This window comes from Balaenoptera physalus, assembly GCF_965194825.1.
Source record: "Balaenoptera physalus genome assembly, chromosome: 10".
Lineage (NCBI taxonomy): Eukaryota > Metazoa > Chordata > Mammalia > Artiodactyla > Balaenopteridae > Balaenoptera > Balaenoptera physalus.
The window spans coordinates 13,045,699-13,058,450 of record NC_138889.1 but is presented as its reverse complement, the minus strand read 5'-3'; the positions used below and the strand labels follow the sequence as shown (position 1 = coordinate 13,058,450).

Sequence of the window (12,752 nt, the reverse complement as noted above, 5' to 3'; positions counted from 1 at the left end):
CGCGTTATAGATACTGCCTATTAAAGCCTCTCCAGTAAAACCTCTTTATTCCTGCCCTTAAAGAGGTAAGAGTTATCGAAGTGCTTCGAAATCTTCAGCAGCGGGACTCTGGAAGGATCAAGGGATTAAGGAGGCTGATTTTGCATCTGAGGGGTCACTTGTGGGCTGCTGAGAAATTATGGAGGGAAGGCAAGCCCCGTTCTGATGGCCACAGGTGAGCAGAGAGCAGGAAAGCCCCAAACCTGGGAAGGAGGGCTCCGCACAGGTCCTCTGCCCTGCAGGCCCGGGCACAGGAGCTGCCCCCAATCCACGCCTAGTCTAATGCCTACTGCACCGGGCGCAGTGTCTGCTCCTGGCTGTAGGGCATGAGAATACAGTGGCCTTACATTATTTATTCACTCAATACCATTCATTAAGGGCTCAATGTGTATGTATCTGGGATTGCACAGTTGCAGAGATGAATAAGGCACGGTCCTCGCCCTCAGGGAGCCAGCTGTCTAGGGGAGAAAAGATGGACAAATAGGCATAATAAATAATAGAAAGTCAGAAGTGGTTACTGTCTGAAGACAGGTACAGAGAAGTTTCTGTGAGTGTTCTAAGAAGGGGGAATTGATGTGGGATGGGGAATCTGGGGAGTTTCAAAGGAAGGAGGGATCGCTCTGGGCTTTTAACGTACAAGCTAGATGAGGAAACTCACATAGAAATGGAAAGATAAATACCCCTCCAAGGCGGTGCGTGGAAATCCAAGGAGAGCACTGGGCTGGGGAGTCAGGGGAGACTTCTTGGAAGAGGTGGTCTGAGGTGGGCCTTGTAGGGAGAGGGGGAATAAGAAGCAGGGCCAGTGTCAGTAGAGGCATGGAGGAGGGAACATAACAGGTCAGCCCAGGTCCTAGCTCAGAGGCGCTGTCCCCAGGGAGATGGAAGGGGTGCCACGGGTAGAAAGGTGTGGAGGGCCTGATGCCATCCTGGAGGCTCGATTGGGACCAACCCTTCAGACCATGGGGAGGCCTAAGGGGTCTGAGCGGGTCAATGATCACACATCCTCCCCTGGGTGGTCATGGCCACGACCACTAGGGGTGAGTAAGAAAGCACCCCAGTGGGCAGCCCCATCCTGCCAGCCCTGGGGGAGGCATCCTCTCCAGAGTGGATATAGGTGTGGGCCCAGAACATGGAGGGACGCTTGGGTGGAGGTGGGCAGAGTCAACAGGCCGCCCTTTCCTTGGCACGAGCCTTAGAACTCAGAGAGGTCCCAGCAGAGGGTAAAGCACTTGGCTCGTGGGGAGAAAGGCCAAGGGAAATGTGAGGGCTCGTGGCTTCCTGGGCGGGAAGGAGTTATGAGTCCACGTGGGTTGGAAGAGTCATTGCAGAGTCCCCATGGCTGGAAAGGGGGCAGACCCTGGTCCCTAAACACGTCTCCCCGTCTCAGCCTGGCCTTTGCTGCAGAGCCAGACCACCCCCAGCCCCGACCAGCCTCACTGTGGCCGCAGGTTGACTTGTCTGCAGGGCTGGGGGACGTGCCAGATGACGTGGCCCCTCCTTAGGCAGCGGCTGGGGACTCAGCATCCTGGCCCGGCCCGACAGCCAGGCCTGGGGATGAAGGTTAGGAGCAGCGGCTGCACATTCAGTCCTGTGCCAGCGGCTCCCCTTCGCCCCCGGGCCCCGCAGGTGAGGGCTGGACAGCAGGGGCGCTGCTCGGTAATGCCTGTGGGGGACATGGTCCTCTGACGTCCCTAGAAGGCCTGAGCCTGTACCTTATCCTCGCTGCCCCCAGCCCTGGAATCCGGTTCCTGTTGTCATCCTAATTATTCTCATCCCAGTATGCTTGATGCCAGCCAACCACCCAGTTGAGGCTGTTCCCAGCCAGAAATTAATTATTGTCTAAAACCTAAAACCTAATGAAAAAGTGGGGCCCAGGATGGCACGGGGGCTGGGAAGGGAGGGCGGGACTGTGGATCTTTGTGAGTTGGTGAGCCCCTGCCAGGTGCCTCTGAAGGCAGAGCCCCGAGTGCTGAGCACCGAGGGGACCTCGTGTGCCCCTTAGTGTATCATTCCCACATTCTCTCTTCCCTGCCATCCCCTCTCCCCACCCCCGGCCATGATCCCTCTGTCTCAAAGTGTGTCTGGTGACGCTCTGTGAGTTCATCGTGTGGTGTCACATTGGCTGGCTGGTGTCCTGCGTGTGAGGGTTTATATTAATTAGCACATTGTCTTTGTCACCTTGGGCTGTCATAATAAAATACCACAGGCTGGATGGCTTCACTAAGGGGCATTTCTTTCTCAAGTTCTGGAGGCTAAAAGTCTGATGTCAGTGTGCTGCAGGGTCAGTTCCTAGAGACAGCCTGCTTCCTGCCTTGGGGGTGGAAGAAAGTGGGAGGGAACCTTCTCTGATGTCTCTTCTTCTAAGGACGCCAATCTTAAGCGATCAGAGCCCAAGTCTTACAGCCTCGTTTAACCTTAATTACCTCTTAAAGGTCCTATCTCTCTTAATGCACGCATTAGAGCTTTAACAAAGGAATCTGGGGGGACATAATTCAGTCCATAGCACACACCTATTTTTTTTAATTGAAGTATAGTTGGTTTACAATGTTGTGTTAATTTCTGGTATACAGCAAAGTGATTCAGTTTTATATATATTTATTTCCATCATGGTTTATTACAAGATAGTGAATATAGTTCCCCGTGCTATACATACAGTAGGACCTTGTAGTTTATCTATTTTATAGAAAGTCATTTGTATCTGCTAATCCCAAACTTCCAATTTATCCCTCCCCACTTTGGGAGGTGATTGGGTTTAGGAGAGGTCCTGAAGGTGAGACCCCAGTGCCCTTTTCAAAGTGACCAGAGAGCTTGATCTCCCTCTGTCTGCCGTGTGAGGACATCGGGAGAAGACAGCCATCTGCAAACCAGGAGGCAGGACCTCCCTGGAACCCAGTTATGCTGGCACCCTGATCTCCTACTCCCCAGCCTCCAGAACCGTGAGAAATAAACACCACCCACTCTGTGGTGTTTTCTTATAGCAGTGTGAGCTGCCTAAGACACACCTACCTAGCCTACTCCCTTCTCAGCAGCAAACCCCTGGGAAGATGAATTTCTTTAGAAGGAATATGCCCTGTGGTTAAGGATGCAGGGTCCATATGAAACTGACCTGGGATCCCCTCCCTCCTCTACACTCACCAGCCCTGTGAACGAGGGCGGGTCACTTGACCTCTGTGACCTCTGTTTTCTCATCTCCAAGTGAGGATGACACAGATAACACCCTTATCTCACAGAGTTGTTGCAGACAGTAAGTGAGACTAGGTAAGTCCACTAGGACTTACCCTGACGTTGTCACTGGATAAATGTGTACCTATTAACATGAGGCTAGTATCCCATGGACCCGGTGCCTCTTTCCTGTGACTCATGCAGGATGGCACTGCCAATTCCTGACACTTCAGATGTCTCTTTTCTATGCTCCAGCGCTGGGCTGATGGTTTCTATTATATTTTTAACAGTGAAACTTTTTTTTTCCCACAACATGTCTTTTGGAGAACTCCGATATCTAAAACTGATGGATGTGGAGTTGTGCTGGTTGAAATTGGTGTGGGGCTAGAGACCTCCCTTCAGCCTTCCCCTCTGCTTCTTGAAGGAACCCAGGGGCCCTCCAAGGAACACCATTTGAGAATCGCTCCTCTGGGCTGCCCCACTTCCCTTCTGTTCCTAAAGTCTTCCTTTCCTGGGACAGCACAGTGTAATTATTCACATTTCTGCTTCCTAAGTAATCATCTCATTCTGGTCTTGCTTCCCTAAGGTGACCTGGGTAGGAATTGTAGGTGTCTCTGGGCTCTTCAGTCATACATTTACCCGTCCTTTGTCCATTCCCTCAGGGGGCTAATCCTATCAGGTGTGCATGGACTTTGCTACTTAACTCACAGAAGCCTACTTTATTGCCTAGTTCTTGGGATGCACCTCTGTGGCCCCATGTATGGCCAACCCGTGTAAATGAAATCTAATTTCTATTGTTCAGTAAGGCTATGCCTATAAATAAATCCACAAATCAGAAAAAAAGTGCTTTGTCATATTCTGTGTCCTGGTTTTGGTTTGGAAAATGGGTCACAGGAGATATGGGAACCTTATACAGAAAAGATGGCGCAGAAACTGGGTCTCTGTCCATACCAGCCACAGAGATTCAAGGGTCACATGTCAGTGAAATCTATTCGGTTTGATTCTCTGTGTTGCTCTTCTGCGGCTTCAGCCTCTGCAAGATAAGCTTGATCTTTATTTTTGTAGCAGCTTTATTGAGATATAATTCATATACCACACAATTCACCCATTTAAAGTATACAATTCAACGTTTTTTAGTGTATTCACAGAGTTTTGCAGCCATCTCCATGATCAATTTTAGGACATTTTTGTCATCCCCCAAAAAACACAATGTGCATTAGTGGTCACTCTCCATTTCTGCCCAGCTCCCTCACTCACCACCGCCACTGCCACTGGGCAACAGCTAATCTACTTTCTGTCTCTATTCGCCTATTCTGGACATCTCATATAAATGGTATCTTTCAACACATGATCTTTTGTGTCTGGCTTCTTCAACTGAGCGTAATGTTGTCAAGGTTCATCCATGCGTGGCATACATCAGCACTTCATTCCGCTGTATTTTTGAGTAACATTCCATTGTATAGATATACTACATTTTTGTTCATTCACTCACCAGTAGGTGGACATTTGGGTTTTCCCACTTTTTGGCTATTATGAATTATGCTGCTTGGAACATTTGTATACAAGGTTTTTTTTTATTATTTAGACAGAGTAACTTTATTTTTATGACATATTTTTATTTTTTTAATTTGAAGTACAGTTGATTTACAATATAGTGTTAGTTTCAGGTATACAGCATAGCGATTCTGTTATATATATATATTCTTTTTCAGATTCTTTTCCCCTATAGGTTATTACAAACTAATGAGTATAGTTCTCTGTGCTATACAGGAGGTCCTTGTTGGTTACCTATTTTATATATAGCAGTGTGTATATGTTAATCCCAACCTCCTAATTTATCCCTTCACCCACACTCCTGGGTACAAGTTTTTGTGCAGAGATTTTCAATTGTGTAACTTCCTCTACCGAGAGAATGAATGATATCAGTGGCTAGATTTACTGAGTGTCTGCTGTGCACAGGATACTGCGCTGAGCACTTCCCACGCATTATCCATGTCATCTTCACTGGAGCCCGAAGAAGAGGCTGTCTCCCCATTTTACAAGTGAGGAAACAGAGGCCCCATAGCTAAGACGAAGCGGGGCTGGGATTTGAACTCAGGTTAACACGTATCCTTAATACTGCTTCCAGGAGTTGGGCAGCTATTGGTACCACACCACTCCAACCATTCACACTGATTGTCACACTGATTAAATTCTGATGGTGTGCCACTTATATACAGTGTCTTACTGAATTCTCACACCAACGCCATGAGGTTGTCTTACTATTCCCCATGTTCAGTGAGGACAGAAGTTCATAGGAACTGTGTAGCTCACTAGGTGACGTGTCTCATCGGGGTCAGAGCACGGACAACCAGCGTTCAGCAGGACCCTGCAGCTGCTCCTTGATACCACAGGTCTCCCTCTCAAACCCGGCCTTCTTCAACCCTAGATCACCTCAAGGAGAGTTTCTCATATGCCCAGAATACCATTTTCAAAGGACTGCTACCACCTCCCTCCCTTTGCACACGTGTGCCCATGTGTGCAGGTAAACCTAGATCCAAGGGTATCGCTATGCCTGAGCCTGGGGACCTCTTACAGGTGGGGCCCCTGGTGGCCTGCCATGGCATTACAGTGTTCCTGAGGTGGCTAGCCACATTAGAGTTCACTGCTACACCTGGCTACAAACCTAGACCCTTAGCGTGCAGAGGACTTGCTCTGGGGACAGTTCTGAGGATGGCAGGGTGGAGGTGGAAGGCGGCACTGGGGGAAGACTGGAGCAGCAGGAGGCGTAACGGTAGAGGGTACCAACTGTGTCCATGTGGTTGCCTGCCCACAGCTGCTATCTTGGATGACCCCATGGAGTGCAGCAGAGGGGAGCGGCTGTCCATCACCCTGGCCAAGAACCGCATCAACCGTGCTCCCGAGAGGCTGGGCAAGGCCAAGGTCGAAGTGGACATCTTTGAGCTTCTCAGAGACAGCGAGTACGAGACTGCAGAAACCAGTACGTAGCATGGGCAGGGCTGCCCTCTGCTTCCCTTGCTGGCAGAGGAGGGGCTGGTGGTGTGAGCCTCACCCATCGCCGGGCCTGTGATGTAGATATTCCCAAGAGAGGAAGAGAAACATGCACCAGGAAGCCCTATAGGGCTCAGTCTAGACAAGATCCCAGGTTTTGTTGCAAATCATGTGTGGAGTAGAACTAAGACAGGGAATTCATTCATTCCTTCATTTACCCACTCATTCATTCCTTCATATATTGATTCATTCATCTCCTGGACATTTTGTACACCGATCCCTGAATGAAACCTTATATGGGATTAAGAAAGGAGAGATTCAGCCAGCCCCAGGGAAGCATAGTCATGGCACATCTGTTTCCTGTCTTGCTTTCTTTTGCTGAGGGCAGCGTTGTGGGAAGAAGCTGAGACTTGGGCTGGACATCAGCCACTCACTCTATGGGTAACTTTGGACAAGTCAGTGATTCTGTTTAACCTCAGTTTCTTCATCCGTAAAATGGGAACGCTAAGGTCTACTTTGCAAATCTTGCAAGTCATTGTGAGATTTAAATGACTTGCAATATAGGAAAATCCTCTGTGAGTTGCAGTGCTTCACATTCATACTCAGTAGGTCACTCCAGTCACACTTATGGAGCCCCTCCTATGTGCTGGACACTGCTTTTAATTCTCCCAACAACCAGAGAGTTAAGTGTTATTATTCCCACTTTACCAAAGAAACTGAGGCTCAAAGACATTGGATAACTTGCCCAACCCCAGAGCTAGTCAATGGCTGAGCAAGTCCTGGACCCTGAACTTGCATCACGACCCTGCAAGTCTAGTGTCCCATCCACTCCACCTCCCCTGCACTTCTCTGGTGGGTGGCTGGTATTACTTTGATGACTTTACAGGATGAGCTTCCAGGTTAATGGGGTGGTGGCTTGTAGCTAAGCTGGAGATGAACAACTCCAGGTCAGAGGGAAGGAGGGGGAGACCCTCAGCCCAGAGAGATGATGGCCTCCGTTCCCTAAGGCTCTGGAGTCCCATCTCCTCCCTTTCTAGCCCATTTCAACCTTTAATGACACTCAATGGCAAAAGCAAACCAAACTAAAGAACAACTCGCTTAAATATACATGTCAGACATCTGGTCTTCTGCCTGTGGGTCCAGTGATGCTCTCATCTGGGTTATTAATATTGCAACAGAAGAAACACATTTACACTGGCTTAAGTACAATTGGTAGGATATTGTATGGATCCAAAGAGAGCAGGACGGGAGGAAGGCAGGGGTTCTCTGTCTGTCTCACAGCGTCTTTAGTGCTCTTGTTGTATAGGATCCTTGCTCTTCCCTCTCTGCTACTTTGGTTTCCCTGGTTTATTCATCATGTCCCATAATGGCCATCCAGGCCCAGTTGACAATTTGTTTATCCATTCAGGAAACTTTTATAGAGCATTTGCTCTATTTCAGGCCTGACTCAGGATATCATGCATTGGGAACAATGCAGAAAACAAGATAGACACAGTCCCTGCCCTCAGGTGGCTTACAGTCTCTCTTCAGTGTGCAGCTTCCCTCAGTGCCTCTTGGTTTGGATTTTCAAGGTAGAGGATCTGATTGGTCCAGCTCATCTTGCCTTGGCTGGTCTCACAAGCCACAGGCATTGACCAGATGACCTAAGAACTACCCTTGGGGAGAAAGTCCACTCCTAAAGACTGAGGGTGGACTTCTGTCACACAAAACAGGGTTGTTGAGGCCAGCAGGATCTATGGACACAGATTCCTTCAGAAGAAGGCATGGTGGAACAGGTACCTGGAATCGTCATTCATTTATTCACTTGGTCAGTCAGTAAATATTTAGTGAGTGCCTGCTGGACTCTATCCTAGGCAATGGGGATTCAGCAGGGCACAGGTAGAAATTCTAGTTGTCATAGAGGTTAAATTCTAGTCCAACAAAAGGAAGATTCAGATTTCTCAGAATCTTCAAAATGAAAGCAGAAATACCAGCAATGACTTCTCATGAATCTCCTGGTCCTGTCTGTATTGTAGTGGGGTTTTTTTGACCATGAGGGCAGGTCGCAGACAGGGGTCCAGATTGCTAAACAGTTCTGTAGTCTATTCTCTGAAAAACCAGCTCCCCCTTCTTTTTCTTTGGTTCTTCAGGGTTTCCCTCGCAGAACAGAAAGCATGGATTGCCCACTGAGGATGGGGGTCATTAGCAGACGTAAATTTCTTCTCCCAAAGACCCAGGCTTGGTGGAGTCAATACATCTAAAATATTAAGCTGGATGAATCAGGGGAAGAAAGGAAACTGATATCTTTATTCCACATTACAGACCTTTGGAGCATCTTTCTAAGGCCCCTCTTTTAGGCACCAAGTATCTTACTAACACGTGGCCCTTGTTTCAGCTTTTACATCTCACTGTGTTTGAGGCATGATTAGCATTTGTTAGCAAAGAAGGCTTTTGGATCTTTCTACCCCAAAGGCTTTTCATCTAAAGCCTGAGCTGCTCTCCCACAGTGGATTTTAAACACCACCCAGATAGTTCATAGAAAGCTTCCAGCCCCGCTCTTTCCCTCCCACAGTAAGGGGGAGAGTGGGTGGTGGGTTACCGCATTTAGCTGAAGCAGGATGGGGCGGGACTGGGGGGGGGGTGGGCTCAGTGGCGGGATGGGGGAAGGAGATTCAAAGGAGGCAGGATCCCCAGATGAAGGAGGAACAACAGCTCTGCGATCCCTACGCTGGGGAGACTGTGGTATAGAGAGTAGGAGCGTGGATTTTAGGATCAGACCGACCAGGTTTCAATCCTGGCTCTGCTATTTACTAGCTGTGTGACAGTGGACAGGCTGCTTAGCCATTTCGTGCCTCCGTTTCCTCATTCGTAAAATGAGGTGATGGTAATAACACCTCCTAGGGTCATCCGGAGCAGGACACGAGACAGTGCAGGTGAGTTCATTAGCACCGTGCACATACCAGGTAGTTAGTAAGTGGCAGCTATGGATTTCGTTGTTGGCTTTATTCTCTCACCGCCACCACCTCCCCACCTTGGAGCTGGCTTCCTCCCCCTCTTACCATCATGTCTCTCTCCCTGTCTCAGGGTTCAGCCATCCCTACCTGGCAGCACCGTCTACCTCCCGGGCTCCTCTCACACCGCCTGTCTTAATGTCAGGTGCCTCGTGGGGCCTCAATCATAATTGGATATTCCCCTCTCTTTCCCGTTTTCTGGGTTGAGGCATTAGACAGCTCTGTGCCTCCCAGAGCCAGCTACTGCTCAGTCTCGTGGTGGCTGTGTCTTCCCTGGGCTAGTGGCCTGGGGTTGATTTGCATTGTTAATGTAAAACTACTTGAGTGGCTCTGGGGCCCTGACGAATGCCCCCAACCTCACACCTGTCACCCGGTGCCGTGCCCAGAGACTCCGCTTCAAGGGGATAAAAGAGATCCTAGTGATGACATTCTTGGTTGAGGAAAGCAGAGGCTCTGATCTAAATGGAGGTGGTAGCAATCCTACAGGGTACTCTTGTGCCCGCTCTCGGCAATAGGTGAATTTCAAAAACTCTGCACAAATAATGAGTCACGTTTGGGACGGACGTGTCATTCAAGGGAAACAATGGCAATTTCAGAATCAAAGAGGATGAAGTGTAAAACTAAAGATGCTGGAGTTCAACCATCTCATTTGATAGTTGAAAGCAAGGCTGGGAGATGGAAAGTTTCACACGGGGTGTTAATAACAACCTGGACACTGGAAGGATACAAGTAGCAAACCACCCCGCTTTTATCTGGTTCACATAGATTTTCATATAGTGGGTTTATTTAAAGTGAGGGCCACCCGTAAAGCTTCCTCAGACCCACGTCTGATCCCCTCTACCTCTCTGCCTGGTCACCATCATTGCCTCAGGCTTCTTGATGTTTGACTTTCCAGCTCCCTCTGCGCAGCCCACAGATCTGAAATAAGAGGGCTGGACAAGACCTATCAGGTCATCTCCCATCCCTCCCTCCTTGCTCAAGTATCTTATCTCCATCTCTGCCTTTCTTGTGCAGAAAGCTCCCACAGCATCGCCCTCCTCTGTTCCTATAGATCCCTGTGTCTCCTACAGCGAACGTATTAGAGCTAAACTAAGTGCCACCCCCTCCCTTATCACCCAGACACCCTAAGGCACCATCCCTGCTGCTGCCAGAGCCAGTCTGAGGTTTAATTTACTGCAGAGCTAAAAGCAGGAGCCTCCCTATCAGACCCTCACCTCTGCCCTGGCTTGTCTCTCTGAGGACAAGCGTGCTATCAGCTGTCCACACTGTTTCCCCTGGAAACCCAGAGGCTCACTGGTTCTCGGGCCCCGTGAGGCCCCAGTGCCTGGAGATGGGCACAGAGCGTGAGGTTCCAGCTGCCCCTCCTGCACAGGATCCCAAGCTTCTCGAAGGCTCTGTGGGCACGACCACCGCTGATTCAGAGCTGCTTCTAGTAAGTAAAGGCTAACATCCCTCCATCAGCTCAATAGAATGACTCCAAGTCAGCATAAGGGAAAAAGGTGAGAAGCCAGAAGAGAAAGGCATCCGAATAGTGATGAGTCATTCAACACTCATTCCCTGCTTCCCTTTCCCACCTCACATATGCATAACAGGGGCTCAGAAATGCATTGAATTACAGTGGTTAGAAATGGCCTGGCCCAACCTCCTCATTTTACAGATGGGGAAACAGGCTCTCTCGCAGTCTTTCCCAGGAGGCAGCTAAGACCACACATCTGAAAAGTGACATAAATCTCAGTAGCTCTGCTGTGGGCTTGCCAGGGAGTGGCTCAGACAAGGGCAGAAGGAGGTCAGAAATAGGTCATAGGTGTAGCTAGGTGGTCAGGTAAGGCCACTGGGCCACAGCTTGGAATGTTTGACAGGTGAGGGCATCCACGCAGAAGCCTTAATAGCATGCTTGAGGAAGGAAAAAAAACGGAATACCTCGGGGCACGATGACAGCTGGGTGTGGCTAAAACAGGGAGTGTCTGCCGGGGTGGTGATGAAGGCCAGGACTGGAGAGCTCTGTAGAATAGAGGTCAGGATCCTAATCCCCAGCACTGGGGGCTTATCTCCTGTGCCTCAAACTCCTCATCTGTAAAATGGGAACAATAAGAGTTCTCACTTCATGAGGTTGCTGAAAGATTAACTGAGATGATGTGCTTAGAAAACTTAGAGCAGTGCCAGGAGTCAGGTGAACTCTTGATAAATTTCACCTATTAGTATTATTTAGTAGTAGAACTAGTATTGTAACTCCTCGCTCCCTGGATGGTTGTAAGGATTCAGGGTGGTATTGTGTCTGCCAGCCCGGTGCCTGCATGTGTAAACTCCCCGTACATGGTGTTGCTGCTTCCATGGTGGTCTGGGACCAGGCTGAGGGCTTTGAATGATACGCCGTTGGTGAGAGGAGCCAACGGTCGGTTTGTATTCCTTCAGTTTTATTGAGATGCAATCGGCATACAGCACTGTGTAAGTTCAAGGTGTACAGCATAATATTTGACTTACATATATCGTGAAATGATTATCACAGTAAGCTTAGTGACCGTCCATCATCTCACATGGATACAAAATTAAAGAAATAGAAAAAATTTTTTCCTCGTGATGAGAACTCTTAGGATTTACTTTCTTGACAACTTTCATATATACCATACAGCTGTGTTAATTATACTTATCACATTGTACGTTACATCCCTAGCTCTTTTATAACTGGAAGTTTGTACCTTTTGACTGCTTCATCCAATTCCCCTTCCCCGCACCCTCTGCCTCTGGTAACCATGAATCTGATCTTTCCTGTGAGTTGATTTGTTTGTGTTTGAAGAATAATTGACCTACAGCGCTGTTGGTTACTGGTGTGTAACATAGTGATTTGATATTTCTATGTATTACAAAATGATCACCATGATAAGTCTAGTTACCATCTGTCACCGTACAAAGATATTACATTATCATTGACTATATTCCCCACACTGTTCATTTCATCCCTGTGACAGCCAGTGGCAGTTTTGAGTTCTCCGATACCCTGGGGCACGCTGACCAGGGAGGTCCCCACTGTGGGGCGTGACAGCGCAGAGACCTGGCACTGCACCCTCACAGCGCCCCTCTCGGCTCTGAGGCCAGCAAGGCCAGTCCATTCAGCCCCTGGTCCATTCACAGACCTGAGAGTGGACCATGCACCCGAGGCTCTGGCTCAAGGAGCAGGCGGTTCTTGGTGCTGATGGAGACGGTTGTTTGCCTCACTCCGGATAGTGAGGGCTCCGCTCTGTGCTCAGTGCACAGCATGACCAAGCACACAGAGAGACCTGCCCTCCTGCCCCACTCGGGCTTCGGCGCCCTGAAGTGTCTTCCTGGCCTCTGCTCCACATCGTTATCAGCTACCGGTGGCCCCGATTGTTTACCACAGAGACTCAGGGAGCGCTACGCTGTAAATAAAGAAGCCCCAGTTTCCTCGTCCCCACCCCGGAAGCTGCCCCTTCCCTGGAGGGCCTGCCACCAGTGAGCCTGTGAGTAACTGCTCTGCACCATCTTCAGCACAGCCAGACCCTTCCCCTCCCTGTGAAGACTCAGAGAAGGTGAAGTTCCCATAAGCACCTCCTG

The 12,752-nt window shown here is 49.2% G+C and overlaps 1 protein-coding gene across 6 annotated transcripts in view; it reads left to right on the top strand.

Moving 5' to 3' along the window:
- Window positions 1-12,752, top strand: part of GRIK4 (glutamate ionotropic receptor kainate type subunit 4) — a 448,540-nt gene that overhangs the window by 264,010 nt on the left and 171,778 nt on the right. For 3 of the 6 annotated variants that reach the window (XM_082410871.1, XM_082410868.1, XM_082410873.1), the window contains exon 1: window positions 1,961-6,181. The exons of 1 other annotated variant lie outside the window; for it this stretch is intronic. In XM_082410871.1, the coding sequence (XP_082266997.1) occupies window positions 5,716-6,181 (466 nt within the window). In that variant the 5' untranslated portion in view covers window positions 1,961-5,715. Of the gene's footprint in view, window positions 1-1,960; window positions 6,182-12,752 lie in introns of those variants that run through there. 2 more of the 6 variants (XM_082410870.1, XM_082410869.1) reach the window with 1 other exon arrangement.